This window comes from Chanodichthys erythropterus, chromosome 14, assembly GCF_024489055.1.
Source record: "Chanodichthys erythropterus isolate Z2021 chromosome 14, ASM2448905v1, whole genome shotgun sequence".
Taxonomy (NCBI): domain Eukaryota; kingdom Metazoa; phylum Chordata; class Actinopteri; order Cypriniformes; family Xenocyprididae; genus Chanodichthys; species Chanodichthys erythropterus.
The window spans coordinates 8,600,487-8,626,537 of NC_090234.1; the positions used below are offsets into that span (position 1 = coordinate 8,600,487).

General features: G+C 36.1%; 2 protein-coding genes across 2 annotated transcripts; one reads left to right on the top strand and one right to left on the bottom strand.

The window, feature by feature from the left end:
- Window positions 1-560: 560 nt before the first annotated feature.
- Window positions 561-13,388, bottom strand: dcaf17 (ddb1 and cul4 associated factor 17). The gene is made up of 14 exons (XM_067410363.1): window positions 12,749-13,388; window positions 12,565-12,668; window positions 12,374-12,464; window positions 12,146-12,282; window positions 11,885-11,963; window positions 11,106-11,195; window positions 10,771-10,878; window positions 10,570-10,675; window positions 4,175-4,317; window positions 3,004-3,113; window positions 2,699-2,786; window positions 2,405-2,485; window positions 794-949; window positions 561-714 (listed from the first exon to the last, which is right to left on the bottom strand). The coding sequence occupies exons 1-14, from the start codon at window positions 12,914-12,916 to the stop codon at window positions 595-597; spliced, it is 1,581 nt and encodes a 526-aa protein (XP_067266464.1). The 5' UTR covers window positions 12,917-13,388; the 3' UTR covers window positions 561-594.
- mettl8 (methyltransferase 8, methylcytidine) lies at window positions 12,897-26,042 on the top strand. The gene is made up of 10 exons (XM_067410365.1): window positions 12,897-13,013; window positions 13,549-13,690; window positions 16,632-16,723; window positions 16,818-17,095; window positions 17,528-17,577; window positions 21,069-21,129; window positions 22,248-22,387; window positions 24,092-24,198; window positions 25,145-25,210; window positions 25,325-26,042. The coding sequence occupies exons 2-10, from the start codon at window positions 13,563-13,565 to the stop codon at window positions 25,480-25,482; spliced, it is 1,080 nt and encodes a 359-aa protein (XP_067266466.1). The 5' UTR covers window positions 12,897-13,013; window positions 13,549-13,562; the 3' UTR covers window positions 25,483-26,042.
- The last annotated feature ends 9 nt before the right edge of the window (window positions 26,043-26,051 follow it).

The window sequence follows — 26,051 nt, forward strand, 5'->3', positions numbered from 1 at the left end:
CAGGATTCTTTTTTATTCCCCTTTCTTTCTTTTTTTAATGACAACACCATTTTGTAACTCACCACACTGAAGTGTTATGCAATATCACTAGTTTCACAACGATGACAAGAGAGTATCTTTCACAAACTGGTCTTTATTAAAGTTAAGTAAATGTTTTGATAAAATAACTAAATAGAAAAGTTTTTAAAGTTCATTACCGGCAACACATTTTTCAGTACAAATGATAGTGCTCTTAAGTTGTCAAAAATCCACATGGAAAAATAAACCAATTATAATACAGTACCAGATATACAAATATATATATATATATATATATATATATATATATATATATATATATATATATATATATTATATTATATTATATTATATATATATATATATAATATAATATAATATAATATAATATAATATAATATAATATATATATATATATATATATATATATATATATATATATATATATATATATATATATATATATATTATATTATATTATATTATATTATATATATATATATATATATTTATATATATTTTACTAATGGACTACAGTCCATTAGTAATCTACACATACAGGAATATGAAATGTGCTTATGGTTCATCTGAAGGTCTTCTCTTCATTTTATAAACATGGCAACAGAAGGTGTTATTTTTCTCCTGGACAGTATGAATAATAGTGTCTCTATCAAAGTACACTTCATGACTGTAGGTCTGAAAAAAAGGACACAGGATGTTAGGTTATGACAAATGGAGTGAATGATATCTTAAAACATTCATTTAAATGGCATACCACATCCCATGGCTCTTTTAGAGGAATTCTTTTCATTAAAATCCCTGTCTTATTGTCGTGTAGACGAAGATGGGCTTGTCCTTCATCTTCAGTGTGAGTGATGTCTATCACAGCCAACAGATCAAGTTCATCTTCATACTTCACCATCCTGAAAGTCTAGATAAGACCCTGGGAGTTATGTCAAAATACAAACAATAACAGAGACAAAACAAATCTCAGAGACTTTATCATGCACTAGAGTGAGTTAACAGTTTGATGGCCTTACATCAGTACAATGAACCCTGTATCATGTGACATTTGAACCTATATCAGCATGCATTCTTCCACAATATTATTTAACAATTAAGGCTCCAATCACATGATTGGAGTGAGAATTCTGTCATCATTTACCCCCCATCATGTTCCAAACACTTATACACTCTTAAAAATATGGGGGGAGGGGGGTCAAATAATCTCTGATATGTCAAGTCTGATTACTATTAAAGCTTGTTTCTGCTATTGAATAAAAAATAAAAAAGGAAAATATGACTTTTTATCTCATAATTTGGACTTTTATAAAGTTATAAAGTCTGAATTGCAAGATATAAAGTTGCAATTGTGAGTTATAAAGTTGCAATTGTGAGTTATAAAGTCAGAACTGTGAGATATTGATGACATTGAGAAACTGACATTTGCCTACAGAACGACCACTGGCTCTGCACCGCTATACCTTAACTCACTACTTCAGACTTATGCACCCTCCAGAAACTTGCATTCTGCAAGTGAACGGCGTCTTGTGGTGCCATCACATAGGGGCACAAATTCACTCTCACGGACCTTCTCCAGGTCTGTCCCTGGCTGGTGAAATGACCTGCCACGCTCTATCCGAGCAGCTGAGTCTTTTGCCATTTTCAAAAAACTGCTAAAGAAGTATCTTTTTTGTCAACACTTGACCCAGTAATAGTAGCACTTACTTTTTTATCTATCTTAATCTTCTTTTTTTTCGATTTCAACATACTGTTGTACTCCTGTTGATTTGATTGCTTCTGCTATTCTCATTTGTAAGTTGCTTTGGAGAAAAGCGTCTGCTAAATGACTAAACATAAATGTAATGTAATGTAGATATAAACTTTAAATTCTAAGGAGAAAAAAAAGTATTTTTTCCCCTCAGAATTGGACTTTATAACTTACAATTGCGAGTTTATATTTCACAATTCTGAGAAAAGAAGTGAGAAATGTGAGATATTAACTCGCAAATTTGAGAAAAAAAGTCAGAATTGTTAGATAAAAAGTTGCAATTATCTTTCAAATTGTTTTATTTCGTGGCAGTGGGAACATTCTAAAGAAGTTTATTTATTTGGAACAACACAAGAGTGGGTAAATAATGACAGAATCTTCATTTTGGAATTAACTATCCATTTGAGTGCAACAATGAACTTATTCTGAAGTTCTTTATAAAACCAAATAATGTTGGTTTTACAACACAGAAACCAATACACTGATCTGAAGAAACTAAAATGTAAAATGAAGAACTTTTCTCAATCAAGAACTGTAGACTAGACTAGTTATTTTCTGCACCAATGGTCTCTACTGTGGATCCTTGATTTTTTGAGTGTGAGTGGGCTGCAGTACCTCTTGTGCGGGGTCATCATCTAACAACTGGAATCTCCTGTTCACTGTACGACCAGAAGAGGTCACAATCACCTGAGGTGCCTGTGGGGAAGAAGAACCATTGTTTACAAACCTTCTCTGCAGTATTGTTCTTCTTTTACAATAAATATCAGCTGGTATTTCTGCTGAGTGAGTCTCAAGTTGACAAAATCCTAAGATTGGCAGTTTAAAATGGAAAAAAAAATTATAGTATCAAAATTTCAATAGCATTCTGTTGCTACTACAGCTGGTAATGAACCCAAAGACAACAATTACACTATTGTCACGAGCAGCGGTGATTGAGAAGTCCATGATTATCTTATACTTCCAGTCACATCCAGTTTCAGCCATGATCTTCAGAACACTGTAAAAGAGAAAGTTAAAACAGCAATTATAGAGAAATGTTGTTCATTTACATTGTTCCTATGGTACATAACCAAAAACAATACTCAAGGTCATGGATTCTCATTCACTTGTTTATCATTGTCTAAGGACACTGTTTATAATAAGATTCCTGTTACATAAGAATATTCAATGTGCAACTTTGCCTCTCTTTTGCCATATATAATAATTGAGCTCACTTTATTGTGCTGGGCCCGGCATGAACAATTCGTCCTGAATCATCTGGGTGAAAAAAGATCCAGTCTGCTTCCAGAGAGTCACATTTCATGTCCTGAACACCGTTCGTAGCCTGAAGACAGATCATTGGATTATATAGACACATAACACATAAAAAGAAAAAATATCTTTAATTAAATACCACTTGTGTCAATTATTGAACATAACTATTCTTTTTCTTAGAAGCAAAGGTTATTTTAGAATCAAAGTCTTCATTTGCTGTGTAATTCAATAAGTATGAGATAAGCCTAATACTATTTGTCTTGTCTTTCCCTAAAAGTTTAATGTCTACCATAACAGATAATAATTTTAACCAAAATGCAACATAAAGGTTACACACATTGGGTCTCATTCATGAAACATTCGTAAATATACGAGTAAATATGTGAGTAATTTGGGCGTAAAGAGACCTTCCCGAAAACTCTTCTCCTGATTCACAAATACTTCGTAAATGCCAGAAGTGATAGTGAAATGTGTGTGTGTGTTAATGAATTCCAATCAGTCATAAATGGGACGCGCGTGCACGCTCATTCTCAATTAGCCTACCATAAATCCCGCCCATTAAATCCGACTGACAACTATATATGGGCATCATATTATGACACCAAACGAAGGATTTTGGCCATTTTATAGGAAACAATTACCATAACAATTACGGGGCCATTACTTTGCCAGGCCCTATTGAAATCAATTAATTTGATTAAAGTGCTCCGTTTGCGGATGCTATTACTGGCTCTCACAATAAAAGTAAAAAGAAAAAACGTATGTAATTACTATATATAATATTTTTTCAAAATGCTGTGTAAATATGTACCCGATTAAGGTTAATTAAAATGCAGCCTTATTAATGAGCAAAACGTTCGGATGTTAAACGCACTATTTACGCGTGGCTGGGAGCAGGTGTAGATTTCTTTCATACCAACTAACATTTGGAAAATATGAACATTTTAATGAATCCGAAAATTTATGCCAGAACCACTTTACACACGATTTACACAAAAATTTGTTCTGCTCGTGTTTCATGAATGAGACCCATTGACTCTCACTGCATGTGTAGGATCTTAAAATACTGCAGCTTGGCTTTTTCGTTGGACTGATATTCCTAAGAATATGTGTAGGAATCAGAGTATTCACCAGCGCTCCATCTGTGATCGAGCAGATATGATGGGTTCCTCTGTGTCTCTTGTGGTTGGGGGTGTAGATGTAGTGCCAGGGATGACCTCCGATCTGAACCCCATTCTCAAAGTATGACATCTCAAACAATACAGGAGGACACTCTGTAGAGAGGAAGTATTGACAACTGTTCATTTTGTCAGCAACTGCGTTCATTTTGTCAGCTATTTTTTTTAGTCTAAAGGGCCCTTTCACACTAAGCGTGACGCGAAGTGAATCGTCGCCGAACCCAACGCTTAATCACGCCTGCACTATAGCTGCTGACCAAGAATGCATTTTAACTTGTGTATGTATCTCATAGGCAGAAGTACCGCAATAGGGAGAAAAACTCTCATTTTCTTCTTCAACTTCAAAATAGTCTGACTAGTCTGACTAAAAGTCATCTTTGTTTTACCCTTTTTTTTTGTTTTTGTAAAGGGCATTTGACTTAATCTTTGCACATTCGCTTTGCAGACACTGGATTGGTACTTCCCCCTACGTCACACGTGATGAGCATTTGTGGTTAAAAAGTTTTTTTTTTTTTAGAAAATGGCCGATCGTTTCACCAGACAAGATCCTTATTCCTTGTGTGGGATCGTGTAGAGCCCTTTGAAGCTGCACTGAAACTGCAGTTTGGACCTTTAACCCGTTGAACCCCAGTGAAGTTCTGGAAGTCCTGGAATGCTTTCCTCAAAAACCTTAATTTCTTTTCAACTGAAGAAAGAAAGACATAAACATCTTGGATGACATGAGGGTGAGTATCAGGAAATTTTAATTCTGAAGTGACCTATAATGCTTACGAGAATTCATTTAATCACAGCTGGGTAACAGGTGCATTAGAGTTACAATAAGCATGAAGCTACACATTACAATTTATGAGATTATTACTGTTGTCAAAGCCCACTTTAAACCATCAGAGTGCTTGTAATAACTCCGGACTGCAGTCTAAAGTGGATTTTGATTATATAATGGGCAGACATGCATTATTTGTAGTGTTTGTAGTGAAGCTACATCTGCTTAGCATTTCTGTCTTGTGTCAAATGTCCTTTTTAGTTTTTATCATATTTACTCAACTTATCCTGTTTTTTTGATTAGAAAAGTATTAGTTGACTAAAAGTATAGGAATTTTAGTCTAGTTTGTAAATTAACTGTAGTCAAGTCATGGTGTGTAATTGTTAAACTGATAATTTAATTCACGCAAGGTTTATTTTACTCATTTACTAGTTTCCTGATTTATAATATTATCATATACAGTCAGAAATTTTCTACATTATGTTAACTGGTAAAACTCAAAAGCTTCTCTCAAAAGATAAAACTAAAATTCCTTACGTTAAATGATGTTAATGTAAATCATTGCAGGACTGTTTTGAAAATACAAACTGGGAGTTATTTGCACAGGGTACAGACTTGGAGGAATATAGCTAATCCGTTTTGGCTTACATAGCCTTCTGTACTGAAACTGTGTTGACCAATAAGACTATAAAGGTGTTCCCAAACTAAAAATCATGGTTTGACAGATATGTGCGGTCCTTCCTCAGAGCAAAGAACATTGCCTAAAGGTCAGGGGACAAGTTGGCTTATAGTAATGCCCGAAGGGAACTGAGGAAGGGTATTAAAGAAGCCAAGCACAGATACCAGCTTCGCATAGAGGACCACTTTAAAAAAATAACCCCCGCAGCATGTGGAGAGGTATTAAAACTGTAACGGATTACAAGAGCGGTACAAAACAGACCAGCCACACTTCCTGACACCCTGAATTAGATCTTTGCACGCTTTGATTGGCAGAGTGGAATCTAAGACTGTACCATCATCTAGGGAGGAGCCTGTACTTGCTTCTGAGTGTCATCAGGTGAGATTCACCCTTAAGAAAATCAACATCACCAAAGCAGCAGGACCAGACATGGTGTCGGGTCGTACGCTGAAGTCATGTGCTGATCAGACACTAGCAGAGGTGCTCACCAATATTTTCAATCTGTCTCTGCAGCAGGCTGTAGTCCCCCTATGTCTTATATCCACCACTATTGTTCCTGTGCCCAAAAACCAAGCAGTCAGGTGTCTCAATGACTTCCGCCCAGTTGCCTTGACACCAATTATTATGAAGTGCTTTGAGAGGCTGGTTTTATCTTACATCAAAGCCAATATTCCCACTGAAGATGCTATTTCAATCATGCTCCACACAAGCCTGTCCCATCTGGAGCATCCCAACACATATGTTAGGATGTTATTTGTGGATTTTAGTTCTGCGTTCAATACAATAGTGCCTCATAAACTGGTGAACAACCTCAGCAACCTTGGATTGATTAATTCACTTTGTTCATGGATTTTGGATTTTTTTACTAACAGACCACAGAATGCCAGGGTGGGTAAATGTACTTCATCCACTCTCACCCTGAATACAGGGGTAACGCAGGGTTCTGTCCTCAGCCCAGCCCTTTTCACTTTATTTACACATGACTCTACACCCATCCACTCCTCTAATGCTATAGTGAAGTTTGCTGATGACACCACTATAGTTGGGTTGATTTCAGGAAATGAAGAGATGCACTATAGAGAAGAGGTTCAACACCTAGTCGAGTGGTGTTCGGATAGTGACCTGGTTTTGAACACCACCAAAGCAAAGGAAATCATCATAGACTACAGGAAAACCAGGAAAGTGACACCTTCCTCTCTATATAAATTGAGAGGAAGTTGGAAAAGTTACCAACATCAAATTCCTGAGCCTGTTTATCACAAACAATCTAACATGGACTGTTAATACTCAGTATTAGCTCAGCAGAGGCTTTTCTTCCGGAGAAAACTCAAGAAAGCCAAAGTGCCTTCTCAGCTTTTGGTAAATTTCTACAGGAGTACAATAGAAAGCATTCTTTGCTACTGTGTGATAGTGTGGTATTCCAGCTGCACTACACAGCATCGAAGAGATTTGGCCCAGATAGTCAAGACTGCACAAAGGATTGTGGGAATCCAGCTTCCCAATCCGTACACAGTTTATGCTAGCCATCTGCATAAGAGGGCTAGCAACATCATCAAGGATTCAACTCACCCAGGTCATAGACTGTTTGAACCACTTCCATCCGGAAAAAGATACAGAGCAATTAGAACACGCACAAACAGGCTGAGAAATATTTTTTTTCCCAGAGCTGTAGCATGTATCACACCTGTTTCTCATACATACACACACACATAGCTGTGGCAGACTGGAATTGAACAGTTGTTTCACTTCATGTTTCACTTCAATGCTAAGGGACTGCTGGCGTCATGTGGAAGATGCTAAAAGAAAATATTTATCTGAAATTATTCTGTCAAACTGTAACAAGCCTCGTGTTTTGATGCCTCCACTGCTGTTTGTGAAAACTTTCTGCACTTTTTTATTGATAATGTCACTTCCATTAGAGCTCTTATTTCACCTTCAGCTTAAGACTCCACAATCCCTGTCCTCTATTCTGCTGTTTTTGAGAGGTTTGAGCCTGTGACCTTGTCTTTGTTATAGGAGATTGCTGATGATTTGAAGCCCTCAGGTTCTCCACATGACGCTGTTCCTCCTCGACTTTTTAAAGAGGTCTTTCCTACTGTAGGACCATCTGTTCTTGCAGTTGTTAATGGCAGTCTGTCTTCAGGTGTGGTTCCTAAAATTTTTAAACACGCAGTAGTGCAACCTGATTACAAAACCTGGTCTGGATCCTGTAGATCTTGCAAATTTTAGGCCCATCTCCAAATACTTGAAAAAATAGTCTGCAGTCAATTAATAGCCTTTTTGAAAGCGCACAATATTCTTTAAATTTTCCAGTCTGGTTTTAAAACTTTGCACATCACAGAATCTGCTCTCTTAAAAGTTTTTAATCATATCTTTTTAGCTACCGACTCTAGTGATTGTGGAATTCTCGTGCTTGTTGATTTAACTGCTGCATTTGACACTGTGGACCATGAAATCCTGATCTCACGTTTGGAGCAGTGGGTGAGCATCAAGGGCATAAATCACTCAAATGGTTTTTGGAAGGTCGGACTTTCTGTGTCAGCTGTGGTGACTCTGAGTCCTCCTCTGCTCCTCTCTCTTGTAGAGTCCCACAGGGCTCAGTTTTAGGCCCTCTTCTCTCTGTATTTGCTCCCACTAGGTTCAATAATCAGGAAGCATGGCATGTCTTTCCATTTTTATGCAGACGATAGCCAGATTTATGTGCTTCTTAAAAAGAACGACACTGTCAGACAGTTACTCAAGTGTCTTGCTGATATACAGGCCTGGATGTCTCTTAACTTTTTAAGTTTTAATGTAAAAAAGACAGAGGTGATGGTTTTTGGTGGCACCATTGGGACCCCTTCTGTTGATTTAGGGGCCTTGGCCCAGTACAACAAACAAACTATTACTAACCTAAGGGTAAAAATCAACTCTGACCTTAAGCTTGACAGTCAGATCAGGGCAGTCATTAAGCTTTTTCAATTGAGGCAGCTGGCCAAAATAAAGCCATTTCTTTCAAGTCAACACTTTAAGACAGTAATCCACGCCTTTGTCACCACTCGGCTAGATTACTGTAAAAAACTGTATGTGGGGGTTAGTGGATCTTGTGTCTGCAGATGGTACAAAATGCTGCAGCACGTCTGTTAACTGGAACAAGCAAATACGAGCACATTTCCCCTATTTTAGCCTCACTTCACTGGCTGCCCACACATTTCAGGATCCATTTTAAAATTATCTTATTTGTTTTTAAATCTTTAAATGTTCTTGCCCCACTCTACATTTCGGAGCTGTTACATCCTTATACACCCACCCGTTCTCTCAGGTCAGCTGATCAACTGCTCCTGAATGTGCCCAAAACAAAAGTTAAGCTCAGAGGGGACCGTGCCTCCGCTGTGGCAGCTCCTAAACTGTGGAAGGATCTGCGCCTCTGCCCATTAGACAGGCCTCTTCATTGTCTTCTTTTAAGTCACTTCTTAAAACCCACCTTTTCTCTTTGGCCTTTGACACTTGATTTTGACATTTGTTTCTTAATTTTTTTTTATGTGTATTTAATGTATTGTATGAGTTGGGTATTTTCTGTTTATATATTCTTCTGTACAGCACTTTGGTCTACTTCGGTTGTTTTAAAGTGCTCTATAAATAAAGTTTGATTGATTGAACGGTTACATATTTAAGCGTTGTTGCTAATGTACTGATACTTGGTTAAACTTGTTTGCACTGTCTTTTGCATTATTTAATTCCACTGTGTATATATATATATATATATATATATATATATATATATATAAGTATATAAAAGTATATATATACTTTTCTTTTTCTTTTTTCTTTTTTTGAGGCTGCTGGTCTCTGAAAGCTACTGAACAAATTTCATTATATTTTTATAATGGCAATAAAGTTTCTATTCTATTCTATGTTTATATAGTCACATTTAATGTTTAATGATATCGGTGTCATCAGCATGTTTCGTCATAGTTTTCTGTAACAAAATTAACTACTGACAACAAAAACGTTTTCAACCCTTGGTCCTCGAGGGCCACTTTCCAGCAGAGTTTAGCTCCAACCTTGATCAAACTCACCTGCCTGTAGCTTTCTAGTAACCCTGAACAGCTTAATTAGCTGGTTCAGGTGTGTTTGATTAGGGTTGGAGCTAAGCTCTGCAGGACAGTGGCCCTCGAGAAGCAGGGTTGAGAAAGCCTGATCTACACAGTGCTTGGACGTTTTTCTCAACTTAATTAAAGAGAGTTGATTATAAGTAATTAAACTGATTTCCTCAGAAAGTGTAAACACATACACACTTCAGTTCTACAACCTTTTAGAAACACTTAATAGATAATACAGAGGTGACTAATAGAAAAAAGGATTAAAAATCACTGGATATTTTGAAAAATGAAGAGCAGCCCTTTTAAGCAGAATTCTCATTGGAATGGCCATGATTGGTCACAAAAAAATCCAAAGAAATTAACTTGACATATGTTTCTATAAAATATTCCATAGACAAAGGTGACAAAGTAATGTTTTACAGAGGCTCAGTTTTGTCATATATATTACATGTGTGCAATACGATAAGCTCAATGGTAAGAAAATGAGATTGTAGGCTCATGTGCACAATTTTCACAGTTTCACCTAAATGTGTGTGACAAATACATTAAGCTGTTTTAAATGTCACATTTTTAAGCATTTGTGTGAATCTCACAAACCCTGTCAAGGATATGTCACCTAAAAATCTAAAGAAAGAGACAAAAAAAATATATATATTTTGTATAAACAGAAATCACCCATTTAAGGTTTTATACATTTTGTTCAAAAAATAAATACTGAATCAACATTTAAAACTTTATCCACACACTTTTTTAAGACTTTTTGGAGCAAACTGACTTATTTTAGCTCTACACTGTATATAAAAAAAATCAGTCACCCTACCCACCATGAATGTGAATGTTGACCGGAATACCATATGGAGCTTCTCCCACAATTCCTTTTCCACCATTAAACTCACACTGCTGTCCCAGAGCCAACTCCTCAATTCTAAACTGAAGTGAAGTGAAAAGAACACATATGGAATAATGATAAAACAAACAGGGTCAATAAACCAAACATCCACAAAAAAGAATAATGTTTCCATTACCTTACTAACTATGTACTCAAAACTGTAAAGTTTGACATGTTTTGAGCTGTGTGATACAGCTAAGACTCCCTGTGACAGCAGCACATCCACAGCCGTCTTACCAAAGACCTGAACATAACATGACATAACGTAACATAACATAACATTTTTATATTGATTCATTCATTTGACAATGCTCATTTGAATATACCATAGAAAATAGACCATAGAAAAATACCATTTAATGAAACTAATATCTCGCTCTAAAATCCACAGGTTTCACTGTAATATAAGCAGAACTGACATTCGACTTTAATCAAAATAGATCTATTTGAATGTACTTATGCAGACATTACTTTTTTATTTATCTCCAGCATTCCTACAAGCTCCAGTGGAAAGACTTGAAATACGGCCACACGCATGAGGATGTTATTATCAACACCAGCCTGAGAAAGAGAGAGAGAGCGAAAGAGAGAGAAACATGAAATAATCATTGGAAAAAGTCCCCTCATTCAGATGGTCCTGAAGCTGCAAAAACAAACTAACAGCAGCGGACACCAGCACACTCTGTCTTCTTGGACTTAAACAACAGAAAGACTAAGTAAACTTGAATGTTATTTGACTCCAAACCCTTACCCTAGCCTTAAAACCATGCAGATATAGTGTTGGTAACACATCCTGACAAGTAGCATATATTGTCAGAACACCGGATCTACCCACACTGTATCCAAGCAACACTTTCTCACCAGCTGCCCTATCTATGAGGAAAATTAGGAGGAAATTATACCCAAAATGTAAGATAATTTGCACTGACTTCAGAAAGTTAAACAATAATACACAACTTCAGTATTTATTAGGTTGAAAAAGAGATTGGCTGCATCTGAAATCGCATATTTCCCTAAAGGGCGAAAAACAGTATATAACAAAAAAAGTATGTCAGAATTCACAGAACTCATATAAGAGTAGGCACAACTGATGCTGGTAGGTCACGTGATACTGATGGCATATCGAATATAGTACTTCTAGATGACATTCATACTACGTTGAACATACTTTTTTGCGAAGTAATTATTTACAATAAGTTGAATTCAAATTAATAAATACATCGCAGATATGAGCCCCAGTAAAGTCTGACCTGTCGTTCCAGAGTCGTCTGTTTGCTCTGAATGGATTTGACATAAAATGTCTCCTGTGAGGAGTCCCAACCTAAAGATCTGTTTCCAAACTCATGTTAGTACAATAAAAACACTTTACTTCAGATGTTACGTTAATGAGATTGCTGATTTAGCCAGAAATTGTACTGTAACATGAAACAAAATGCAGCATGATGTCATTGCCAAAATGATTAGCACTAATTCATCTTCTCTTTAGAATTACAGTGAAGATGAGCGATCACCTGAATTTGAAACGAGAGGAGAGGTAGACCCGCTGTAGCATTCTTCCTGTGTCAGCTGAGAGCCGATACAACCAGTTATGAGCTGTCAGAGCTAACAGACATGATTTCTGCTCTGAAGCATTTGGTAGAACATTGTCCTGCAGAAAACAAAAAAGTCAATTACATTTAAGTTAAAAGGACTATTTTGCATATGCAAATGAACAACGTGCAGCAGAAGATCAAACTTACCAGAGGGGCCTGGCACAATAATGCGTCTTCAATTTTCTCAGTTTTGGGAGTTTTGGGGAGCTCATACAGCTGTTCTGGCTCAGGCAAAAGACTGTGAATTGTAATAAATTTGAGCCATATTAACAGATGTCATATTTTAGAAAAACACAATTTTGCTTAGTCTCTACAAATATTAAAATCAGATAGTTTACCTGCTGTAACAACACCTGTAATTATCAAAATATATCCGGCCACTTTCATAAGCGATGAGGGACTTGGAAGTCTTGCTCCAAACCTTTATGAATTCTGTGTCCTCCTATAAAGTCATGACATAAATTAACATAAAAACTAATTTAAAAAAACAAAAACAAAAGCATTAAACACAGCAATACTTACTTGGAGAATGATGTTTCTCAAGATCCTAAGATTTGCTCCCAGTAATCTGCCAAAGTCATTGGAGCAGGATCCATTGGATCTTGAAGTCAGAACAGCACAGCTGTTCTTACTAGTGCGGGTGCACGCAGGGGGGCGCTGCGCACATGGAGGAGACGGGAGCGCGCACATAGGGAACGACACTACTCACACCATTCATATAAAATGCACTGACTACCACAAAACTCAGCGGAATAATGTTCAGAGATGGCATCTAAGTGAGTACTGGGTAAAATCAACTTTCTGTCTTTTTATACGCAGACTTTGCAATCATAGAAGCGTTGCTCAAATTCATATTAGTTATATCCAAACTACAACAGTTAACGTTAGCTAATATACCGAAGAGTATCTGCTTCATATGACTTAAATAGTCACATATAAGCATATACAATTGTTCATTTTGCTATTATTAAAATTAAAGGTGTATTTTCATGAGACGTTTTTGGTACTAAGCTAACTGTTAACGGCGAACATTTCAATTGTTTACATAAATCCTCATATCGGGCATTTTCAAAACAATTATAGATTACATTCGCATAAAATCTTACAGTTGTCTGCTTCTAGTGGTCAATTTTTGGCTGCTTGAATTTGTTATCAGCCTACACACTTCTCAAATGTGTTTACAAAAACTTCCGGGTGTACGTCATCTGAAGGCGCATCGTCGCTGTTGCTAGCCGGGATTTGTAGTTTAATGCTTCGCATCAGTAAATAGTGGTAGATAAAGTGTTTAGTTAGTAATCATAATCATTAATTGCTGTTCTCAGATGAGTGTGGAGAAATGAAGATGTTTTTTAAGCTGACTGTCCGTGCTGTGAGCTGCAGGCTGTACAGTGGAGGAAGACCACCTGCCCCATTAGGAGGAAGAATCCTCACCCACCCCGAGGACATCTTTCAGCATAACATGTGGTACAGTCTAAGTAAAAGCAGTAGGACATTATGCAGATCACACTGTAGGACTGTTATTATATACTACATTATATATATATATATATATATATATATATATATATATATATATATATATATATATATATAACTGAAAAACTATATAATTATTTTAAACATTTTTCTAATTTCTAATTCTACTTTTTATATACATTCTGGTTTTATGACCTCATATTTTAGCTTCATTTTCATAATTTATAGACTACATGGGATATATTTACTCTAAAAATACACTTTCCATAGCACAGGACTATATAAGTAGACAGCAAATCAAAAGAAAAAAGGTGATTAAAAAGAAACAACATGCACCAGTGGCTTAGAATGGGCCTGCCAGTGACCTACAAATGACTACGAAATGGGCTCAAGTTGTATATCACAATGACTTTCTTCAGCATGAAACATCTCTCTCTCTCTCTCTCTCTCTCTCTCTCTCTCTCTCTCTTTCTCTATTTCTCTCTATCTTTTTCCTACTTCTCTTTCTCTCTCCTTCCCTAATTTCTCTCTCTCTCTCTCTCTCTCTCTCTCTCTCTCTCTCCCACCCACAGATCTATTTTCTCTTTATTACTTATTTATATATTTATTTTACCTTTTTTTTTTTTTTTTCCCATTGTGTAACTTCTAGTATTTGAAGGACAGCAGTGGTAACACCAACAACAATAATATTAACATATTACCATGGAATATATACATCTGTATATTTTTTCTCTTCTGCTCTTCTCTCTTTATACTGTCTTATTGAATCTAATGGGAAAACGTCTTAATATTATTTGATATTAACAGGAATTTGCATATTACTACACATCTTTTATATTGATATGTAAGAGGGAATGTATGTATTTATACAAACATAACATCATTACTTTTAATCTTCTTTTGCTTATTATTATTATTATTATATTAGCAAATATCCTATATCTTCAACTTCGTCCATTACATTCAACAATTAAATTGACTGAATGTACCATGTTAATAACAATAGATGTTATAAAGAAAATGTATATACTATATCCTTGTATACTGGCATTTATGTATGTATGTGTTTATATATGTGTATATGTATATGTGTGTATATGTATATGTATGTTGTGGCCAGAATTATTAGCCCCCTTCATAAATATGATCAAAGATGACTCTAAAAATAAATCTGCATTGTTTATCCTGGGGGGGCACATGGGGCACTTTTTATCCATGTGTGCACCAAACCCATCTGGTGGGTTTGCTGCCAAGAAGCTCTTTTTTTAGTTTCATCTGACCATAGAAGCTCGTCCCGTTTGAAGTTCCAGTCTTGTCTGACAACTGAATATGCTGGAGATTATTTCTGGATGAGAGCAGAGGATTTTTCTTGAAACCCTCCCGAACAACTTGTTGGGATGTAGGTGCTTTTGATAATTTTTTAGGCATTCTGAGATTCAAGACTCAATTCTCTGCAATTCTCCAGCTGTGATCCTTGGAGAGTCTTTGGCCACTCAAACTTTCCTCCTCACTGCGCATTAGGATGATTTAGACACACGTCCTCTTCCAGGCAGATTTGTAACATGTTTAAAATTGGGAAATTGGGATTTTCAATGCTTCAGCTATTTTCTTACAGCCACTTTCTATTTTGTGAAGCTCAGCAATCTTTTGCTGCACATCATAACTATATTCTTTGGTTTTACTCATTGTGATGAATGATTAAGGGAATTTGGCCTTTGTGTTTCCTCATGTTTATACTCCTGTGGAACAGGAAGTAATGGCTGGACACTTTCATGTTCATGATCACCCTGGTGTGCTAAAAAAAATTAAATATGAATGGGAATATACTTCAGATTTTACTCATAAAAAATTCTAGGGGTGCCAATAATTGTGGGAAACGTGTTTTGGAGAAAAACATTTATTTCTTAGTGTTATTTTCCCCCCACTTTCAATTATTTTCCTTCAATGAAAGGTTAGATTTTTGCTAATTTTATTAATTAAAGATCAAAAGGATAAACAATGCAGATTTATTTTTAGGGTCATCTTTGATCATATTTATGAAGGGGGCTAATAATTCTGGCCACAACTGTATATTACATACTTTTCTATATATATTGAAAGCTGTGGAATAACCTTTGCATTTTATACATGATATATGACATTTACATATACATTTATATATACATATGACTTTTAGCTATATGTAAAACAAACAAACACAAAACAATTAATTGCAGCACCTAGAATGCACACAATTCTACATTCATATAAATGAATACTGTAAAATGTTAAAAGACATTTTATTTTTGTCAACTACTATATATTTAAATTAAATTGAAGCTTGTCATATTCATTGCTTGGTAAAATATAAAATAAAAATAAAGAATTTTATTGTAGACTGTTCAAATAAATATGCATTTTAAATTCAGTTTTAATTATAACCAAAAAATTTACAAAAAAATTTCAGAACTTCAATAGATAATTCAAGCTTTCATTTATTTAGGTAATAAGATTAATAGTAAGTACTGATTGACTTAGTTGGTGTATAAAAGATGCTTAATATTCAGTAGTAATATTATTGATTTGGCTGCACTAACACTTCTGGATGAGAACAAAACTTGAACTGAATTGAGCTGAATAACAATGCTATTGTCTTCTGTAGAGCTGCTTTATTTATGCAGAATTTGAATTTGTCTCATATTTGATGAAGTTTGCTTTACTGTTTCTGTTATTTTTTCTGTTTATTATGGTAAATCTGCTTTGAAACAGTATTCTATAAAGCACTATATAAATAAAGGTGACTTGACTTTTTTAGAAAATAATCCCACATTAAAAGGATTCTATTGTTTGCATTTATTGCCCAACAGATTAATGCTTAATTAAATTTGGATCATATTTGAGTTGGATCAGTGAGGTGAAGTGAATGTTTGTTCTGTGTGCTGTGCCTCAGGGATCATGTGCAGTGGACTGAAGAGGAGAGAGAGAAAGCCCGGCAGAAAGCAGAGGAGAACTCGAAAGAGAAGATTCCGCTAGAAAAGCAATGTAATATTCAAACCCCAACATGAAGATCTATCCCATTATTGGTTGCCAGCTTGTTTTTCTAGTTTTGACCCCTAGTTGTTTTCTCTCCAATCAGCGAAATATGACAGAGAAGCTCATAAATATTGGGACCGATTTTATGAGACGCACCAGAGCAAGTTCTTCAGAAACCGGAATTGGCTCTTCACTGAGTTCCCAGAGCTTCTCCCTCCAGACACTGCAGGGATGTATATCCCGGAGCAGGGGCAGAGCAGCAGGCTGGACTCGTGCTCAGAGTCTGGGAACGGAGAAAAGCACCAGCCCTACGGTTCCAGCACATTAACCAGTGATGTGGACACATTCCCTGGACAACATGCTGCTTTTAGGATACTAGAGGTGTTACTAACCTCCATTCAGTCACACAAGAACAATTTCTTTGTGCCTAAATAATCATTTCTGATGTGTTAAGTAATTTAGAATTGGATGCTTGAATGGATAGTTCACCCAAACATTTTGTCATCATTTACTCACCCTCAACTTATTAAAAAACCTGTAACCTAAATTTCTTTGTTCTGCTAAACACACAAGAAGATATTTTGAAGAGTGTTTGTAACCTAAAAAAAAATACTATGGAAGTCAATGGTGCCCCACAACTGTTTGGTGTAGCTCTAAAAGTCATTCTAAATATAAAAGAATAGCAGAGTCCACACCACAACTATAACAATAACGACACAGAGAAACAATTTCATTGGAATTACTTTCAGAACGTTTTTATTTAATCTCATGAATGATAAAAAAACATTGACATTGTTTTGTGTGTTTATGCAGGTGGGCTGCGGTGCAGGAAACAGTGTGTTTCCCATCATCAGCTCCATCAGGTAAGAACATCAGCTTTACCGTGTGAAAAATTAAACATCATTTCCTCATTTTTATTGCTAGGAGAAATTATGGAGATGTTTGTCGTACAATTGTTTTAGCAAAGTACAAAAAGCACCATGAAACACATACTACCATTTAAAAGTTTGGGGTCAAAAAGATGTTGTTGAAAATGTTTTTTGAAAGAAGTCATCAAGGCTGCATTTATTTGATCAAAAATTTGGCAAAAAATAACATTGTGAAATATTACCATTTAAAATGTTTGTTTTCTATTTGAATATAATGTAAAATGTCATTTATTCCTGTGATCAAAGCTGAATTTTCAGCATCATTACTCCAGTCTTCAGTGTCACATGATCCTCCAGAAATAATTCTAATATGATGATTTGATGCTCAAGAAACATTTATCATTGTTATCAATGTTGAAATTAGTTGTGCTGCTTTTCTGTGAAAACCATGATACTTTTTTTTATTATTTGAAGAATAGAAACTTCAAAAGAACAGCATTTATTTGAAATAGAAATCTTTTGTAACACTTTTGATCAATTGAATACATTATTTTAATAAAATCTTATTGACCCAAAACCTTTGAACAGTAGGTTCTCATGCTCTGTCTTCTAAAATCATACAATAGCTTTGTGTGAGGAACTACAGTATAACTTGAACATTTAAAGGATTAGTTCACCCAAAAATGAAGATTATCCCATGATTTACTCACCCTCAAGCCATCCTAGTTGTATATAACTTAAATAGTGTTAAATTAAAAAAATATCCTTGGTCCTCCAATTGGAATGAACGGCGTTCCTGATTTTGAAGCCAAAAAAAGCACATCCATCCATCATAAAAGTAATCCATATGGCTCCAGTGGGTTAATAAAAGGACTTCTGAAGTGAAGCGGTTGATTTTTTTTTTTTTTTTTTTTTTAAATACATAAATTGTTTATAAACTTGAATTCCTAGCTTCCAGCAGACGACCTACGCAAATCGACTTATGGCCAGAACACACCAAGCCGACGCCGATGAACTAGTGGTGACGAAAGCAGACTGGTTGGCTCACATCGGCAGCGTCTGTGTCCAAAGTTGCCCTGACACACCAAACCGACGCTAAACAGCCGATGGCCAAGTAGCACGTCAGTTCTGTGCCTGTGTGAGATGAAATGCCTTTCCGAACCAGCAAGCGGCAGTAGCTGAACAGCCAATCAGAATGACCAGACGGACCGACGAGCTCCAACGCCGATTCAACATTTAGAATCGGCCGAAAAGAAGCCAACGAGAACCAACTTCAGCCGACGGTGCGGAACACAATGAGAAAACTTAGTCGGCCGACGAAGAAAAACTGCCCAATGGCCGACCATCGGTGCGGAACACACTGAGAAAACTTAGTTGGCCAACGAAGAAAAACTGCCTGACGGCCGACCGTCGACTTGGTGTGTTCCTGCCTTTACACCAAAAGAGTGATCTCTGACATGATGCATGAAGCATCGATGAACGCGGAAGTGCAGAGGATAGAGCAAAATGAAACACCGGTCATGAATTATAAGTCTAAAATGAGAAATTTTAAATAGAAATGTCAGAAGATTTCGATTTAAGAGAAGAGGAGATTGAGTTTGTTGCACAGCCCTGTTTGTTTGAACTGCAAACTTATGATACTCCTACCAGTGATGCGCGGGTTGATCCAAAATGAGCGGGTGCCTGCGGTCATCCGCGGTCACCCGCGGTTACGAGTCATCCAAAAATACTTTTAATGGTATTCGGGTCGCGGTCGGTCGGGTCGTTTGAAATAAAGATGCCAATTAAACCTTTGTAATTTTCAGTTTTACTTAATAAAGGTTTCAGTTTTACTTTCATGGGTATTTGTGAACATTTATTTATGGTTATTGTAGCCTCAGTCTTTGGCTTAGCCTACCTGTTTTTGTTCGTCTAAAATGCGTTAATAAATACTTTATTAACATATTCTATCCCTGCATTGTGTGCTTGTGAGAGCTTCAATTGGGCATTCACGTGGCGAAATAGCCAAGCCTACTAATACAAGTGAGAAATCCTTATTTACCTTTTGAATGTTGAGCGTTATTAACTTTTGAATAAATGCTGACGCGGGACAAAATGCCCGATTTCCCAACACGTTGAACTGAGCAATGAAATTGTACAATTTTAATAGGCTACGTTACTTTTAAACGCATATAGCTCAGTAATGTCAGTTTTATGTATTTTCTAAGAGGGGGCGGGATTTTTGTTGGGAAAGTCGGGGGAGAGACGCGCACTTCGATTAGACTGGATAAACACATGCAGCATCTTAATTGTTAAGAAAATGAAACGAAATAAATGAATAAATCAAGCCTTTATTACATAACACTACAACATTCAGAAAAAGAACGGTTTGCGCTCCTAAGGGCTTTCACACTTTTCCAAAAGTGGGCCTTCTCTCAGTTGACCTGCTGATTAGGCTAATTCTTTAAGCAGGGTCGAAACATAAACATCGCATTCATCAATAATATGCATCTGACAGCTGAAATGGAAAATGATGGGCCGCCTCAAGAACTGCCTGCTCTCGCCGCTGCACCTCTGAGGGCACCACGTCAGGTCCTGAAATATTTCTCTCCTCCACAGGCCGGATATTATTGGCCAGGGAGGCTGATAGGGGGTTCTTACGTCTATGGCCCAATGACGCTACAATGAGCATTTACTGCTTTTAAAAAAATGCGGGTCAGGAAGCGGGTCGGGTAATGTTTTCTTCTCTTTTTTTTTTGCGGTCCGAGTTGCGGGCGGGTTAGTTGAAAACGTCGGTCGGGTGCGGGTTGTTTATACATTGACCCGCGCATCACTGACTCCTACAACCTGCATCATACATCGCGTCAGGGGTCACTCTTGTGGCGCAAGTTGACTTGTGCAGGCTGTCTGCCGGAAGCCAGTTATTATAGTTGATAAAATTTTAAATATGTATATTTTTCTCACAAAAACCCACTGCTTCGCTTCAGAAGGACTTTATTAACCCCCTGGATCCATATGGATTATATTTATGATGGATAGATGCATTTTTTGATCTTCAAAATCTTGCCCCCACCCAAATCATAAATCTTGGAAGAGCCAGGATATTTTTTTTATATAAATCTGATTGTGTTAATCTGAAAGAAGATAGTAATATACACCTAGGATGGCTTGAGGGTGTGTATACATGGGATAATTTTCATTTTTGGTTGAACTAAACCTTTAAGTTCTTTGAAAAAGTAAGAAAATAATTTAAACTCAATTCTTTATTTTATGTCAATGTTTTGGGTAAGCATCCAAGTAAGAAGTGGGATATTATACAGTCAGTAATGTTCAGGTCATTATCATTTGCAAAATAGACCCTAACCTGGTGACCTCAAAGCGGATGCTGACTCTACATATATTATTATTCATATGAAATTATCAGATGAGGAGATGAAAATCAAAAAGTTGTAGTAGAAACACTTATTGGGTGTAGTATGTAAGCAGTCATATTTGTGTATTTTTAGGGGCAGTAAGGCGTTTCTGTACTGCTGTGACTTCTCATCTCGAGCTGTTGAGCTCATCCAGGTAAAACACAGTCACATGACTCTGCTCTTCACCGCATAATTACACCGGCCACCTTTCCATCAAATAGAGCCCACACACATCCCAGATATACATTAGTGAAAGCCTTTGAGAATGGATAAAGATGGGGAGGGCGACATATCCTGTTCTCCATCCATATAAATGACAGCTGATCAGTCGTGTGGGAGTTTGGCTCTGTCTCCTGGTGCTTGATGCTCTTTGGTGTGCAGAGACCTTCATCGAATGCCAGCAGCAGAACATATTGAATGGCGGGGGAAGAGACATGCAGTGGCAGTGCTGCATATATGCTTTGATTATTATTCAAAACTCATTCTCACTCATTGACTAACTAATATTTTTACATTTTGTGAAGAAAATTTTGCCTGTGAAAAAAGTCACAGCCATGTTGCTTGGGTGTTGGTCCGGGTCAAAAGAACACTCCCAGAGTCTCTATGGTATTCTAGACCCTAAATATGGCTTGATAATAATAAGAAATTATTCTTGAACAGCAAATCAGCATATTGGAATGATTTCTGAAAGATCATGAGACACTGAAGACTGGAGTAATGATGCTGAAAATTCAGCTTTGATCACAGGAATAAATGACACACATTTTAATTACATTTTACATTACATTTTCAAATAGAAAGCAGTTATCTTATTTGCTAAACCAAGAGGAATTCATGGAACTTAAAATAAAGGTATGGAAATGAAATAAAATATTTTATTTTAATTAAAAAAATGTGTATTTGAATATATACAATATATAAAGTACTGTTATATATATCTTGGTAGTAATGAATTTAATTTATGCTAGTTTTAATTTTAGTACAGTTTTTGACAGGCTTTATTTTATGCAATTTTCCCCCTTTTTTTTCCGGGGTGAATTATGACCTGGTCATTTCATTATGGAATTCACCCTAAAAGTAATTTCATTTAGCCTATTTGAAATGCAATTAAAGCAATTCCCAAAGTGTCAACTGCTTTCATATTAAAATAAATGAAACTCATAATGTTTGTTAATTGTATTAGTATGATAAAATGTCCACTGAGGCAAACATTAAAATGCCCCACTAAAACTTCAGCCATTTGAGGACAATTGCACACATTTTCCCTTGCAGGAACACCCAGACTATGACCCTGCAGTATGTCATGCATTTGTGCGGGACATTTGTGACACAACGTCCCCATTTCCCTTCCCCCCTGAGAGTTTGGACATTATTCTGGTGGTCTTTGTGCTCTCTGCCATCCACCCAGCACGGTAATAAAGGTCAAATTCTCACACACACACACACACACACACACACACACACACACACACACACACACACACACACACACACACACACACAAACATACACTCACACATTATGTTAACACTAACACACTTGCCCAGCATGCATCTGACATTAGAGTGTTTATATGACCAGTGTCCACAGTGTCCATTACTGCTGTCTCGCTTATAGCAGCCATTTTCAGTTTACCTCCCTGTTATACCCTTCAGCCTAATCCAACTGTCCCAACATGTATTTCATATCTTTAAAATATATAATATACTTTAAATAGCATGAGAATAGCATCAGAAGCATGTTTTTATTTTATCATAAAGCCACCTTTATTTTTTTTATATTTAGAAGTGTTAATATACTCAACATTATCCAGTCCATATAGATTTATGTGGAAGGTTAAGTTAAGATCCACTGGATATGTAACAAAGGTTAAATTAAAACATGATCAACTTCTTTTCTTGGACTCATATATTTATGTTATAACCAGCATTGTAGCTTCAGAAGTTATCTAAGATCTTCAGATATAAACATGATCTTGACAGCTCTTGAGCAGCGTTATGGAAAATTGAGTGTTAGGGATTATCAGTTTACATATTTTACCACAGCTCTGGAGTATTTAAAGTTTTTTTGCCAAGGGAATTAAGTGCAAGCATGAAGCTCTAGTTTGGGAAGCTCAAATTGGAAGCTCGCAGAACCATAGACTAACATCTTTTCTCTTTTGTTTGCATTAGCAAAGTGTTTCTTGCTTCTCTTTGTACCCAGAAATGTTGAACTAATGTTTCCACTTGTTCCTCATCAGATTCACAGATAAATCAGAGTTTTATACATTCCCTGAAATATGGTCGACACAATTTTGAGTCTGGAGACTTTGTTTGATTTATTTATACAGTGCACTTATTACAGGTTCAATCCCTCTAGACTACAACATGAGCTGAAGGTTCTTTATCAAGGTTACATGGTGATATAGATTATGGATAAACCCTTACAGGATTTGAATCTACAACCTCAGATCTTTAACCTCTCAATCAGAACAGTCATTTCAGGGAACGTAACTGTAACGTAACACCATATACACAATTGCCATGAATCCCTGCTTTTGCATGAGCATTTGCATAAAAATCATTTAAATTAAATTCCAGAATTAAAATTTCATCCAGGATGTTCATGTCTTTCTTTCTTTAGTTGAAAAGAAATTAAGGTTTTTGAGGAAAACATTCCAGGATTTTTCTCCATATAGTGGACTTCACTGGGGTTCAACGGCTTGAAGGTCCAAATGTCAGTTTCAGTGCATCTTCAAAGAACTCTACACGATCCCAGATGAAGAATAAGGGTCTTATCAAGTGAAACGATCTGTCATTTTCTAAAATAAATAAAAAATTAGATACTTTTTAACCATAAGTCTTTGCACATTTGGTAAACACTGGATCGGTACTTCTGCCTACATCGTGACCTTTCTGATTATGTAATGTGTGGCACATCACAGAGCAGTGTGCTAGATTCAAAAAGGAAAAAGAAAAAAAAAACATCAAAATTTCTCTTATGCAAATGATATGGAAAAATTGCTATTTTATTCAAAATCCTGTGATGCTATATGGAAGCTTAATATAGCATCTCTCTTATTAATTAAATATTAATCTGTTTAAAACACCTCTAACCCTTCTGCTTTCCTTCAGCAGAGCTCAAGGTGTGGTGGAGAGTTTGGCTGGACACCTGAAACAGGGAGGAATCATGCTGTTCAGAGACTACGGCAGATATGATCTGTCACAACTAAGATTTAAAAAAGGTGATTGTCTCTGTTGACTCATTAAACTATTTAGCATTGTAATTAATATTATTACAAAGTCCATTATTATTGTGATTCGATTTTAATTGATATCCAAATCATTAATACAGCCGTCAATATACAACACATTAACAAAAACAACTGAATGTGTTAAGTCTCTAATTATGAAAAATATGTTTTTATTATTTTAATATCATGACAATCCTAAAATTTAATTCAACTAAATAGTAATTTCTCTTCTGCTCTTCTCATAGTTTTAAAGGGGTCCTTGATTATGATTTCACTTTTTTAACTTTAGTTAGTGTGTAATGTTGCTGTTTGTGCATAAACAACATCTGCAAAGTTAAGACGCTCAAAGTTCAATGCAAAGAGAGATATTCAAGGGTCAATTCAATGCTGGATTTGCACAAAAGATTAACATGACAGCACATGCTAGTCGATGAGTTGAATCAACTCCACAGCAACTATATAAATTTATCCACTAACCATTCAGAAACGTCCAGTTTCATTCTAAAAGTTGTAACTTCTTCCTGAGTCTCTCCATCAGTGTCAGTTTGAACAATGTAAGGCTGACCACCGTTACTGACAAACCTCATTTTGGCTGCGTGAGATTCTCCAGCTTTGTTGCTGTTGAACAACCGAAGCACGAGCTATTAAAGCTCCGCTCTCTTCTGGAAAGGAAACTGGGAACAGCAGCTCATTTGCATTTAAAGGGACACACACAAAAACGGCTTGATTTCGCTCACACCCAAATAGGGGCAAGCTAATATTTGACAAGCTAAAATTTTTGCTATAATAAAAGCTATAATAAACACATTCTGGGGACACCAGAGACTTATATTACATCTTGTGAAAACGGGCATAATAGGAACACTTTAACAAATCAAAACTTGATTGTAATTGATTCTTGTATAACTCTGCATGACCACTGATCCACTTTCTTCAGGTCAGTGTTTGTCAGAAAACTTCTATACGCGACAGGATGGAACCTGTGTGTATTTCTTCACAAAAGGTAGAACCATTTCAGCAGATTTTTTAGAATACCGTACATATTATTTTTGAATTCCCTGCAGTTTTTGGCTTGCATAAACACCCATTCATGCTGAATGTCTTGATCTCTCTACAGACGAGGTTCATCATTTGTTTTCTAATGCTGGCTTGGAGGAGATTCAGAATCTGGAAGACAGAAGACTGCAGGTGAACAGAGGAAAGAAGGTGGTAATGCACAGAGTGTGGATGCAAAGCAAATACCGGAAGCCTTATCTGATTTCAGCATCTGTCTAGCAGACTGAGCTCTACAAAAAACTGAGCTAGTCCTATCAAGATTTTAAAGGATGTTATCTTTGTGTTAGACCTCAAGTATAGTAAATGATGGAGATGACATTATAAAAACATCAAGAAAGCAATCCTTATGTTCCTTTTAAAACTGAACATTGCTTCCATTTTGAAATGAATGTATTGTCTTTGCATTATTAGCTATTTAAGTGAATTGTCATTACCGGAGTTCTGAAAGTTAACGGTTGTTTTTCTAAAAGCCACATTAGAGACCATTTTACTATTGCATGTAATCAAATAACCATATATAATATGATTTAAGTGCTAAAAATGTTTGATTTTTTCATTCAAGTGTATTTTTAGTATGCTATCTTATTATTTATTGGAACAAAATATGCAAACTGTTCATTCTCACAGAAGGGCAAATTCACTTCCATAATGACTGTCACAAAAGGTTGTATTTGTTCTTTAAATAAGTATTTGCTCAAGTTTTTATAGAATTGTTTGATGTATATTGATTATTATTTGTAATGTTTTACATGTTTGTAATGGCAATTTGGTTTCCAAAGAAATAACTT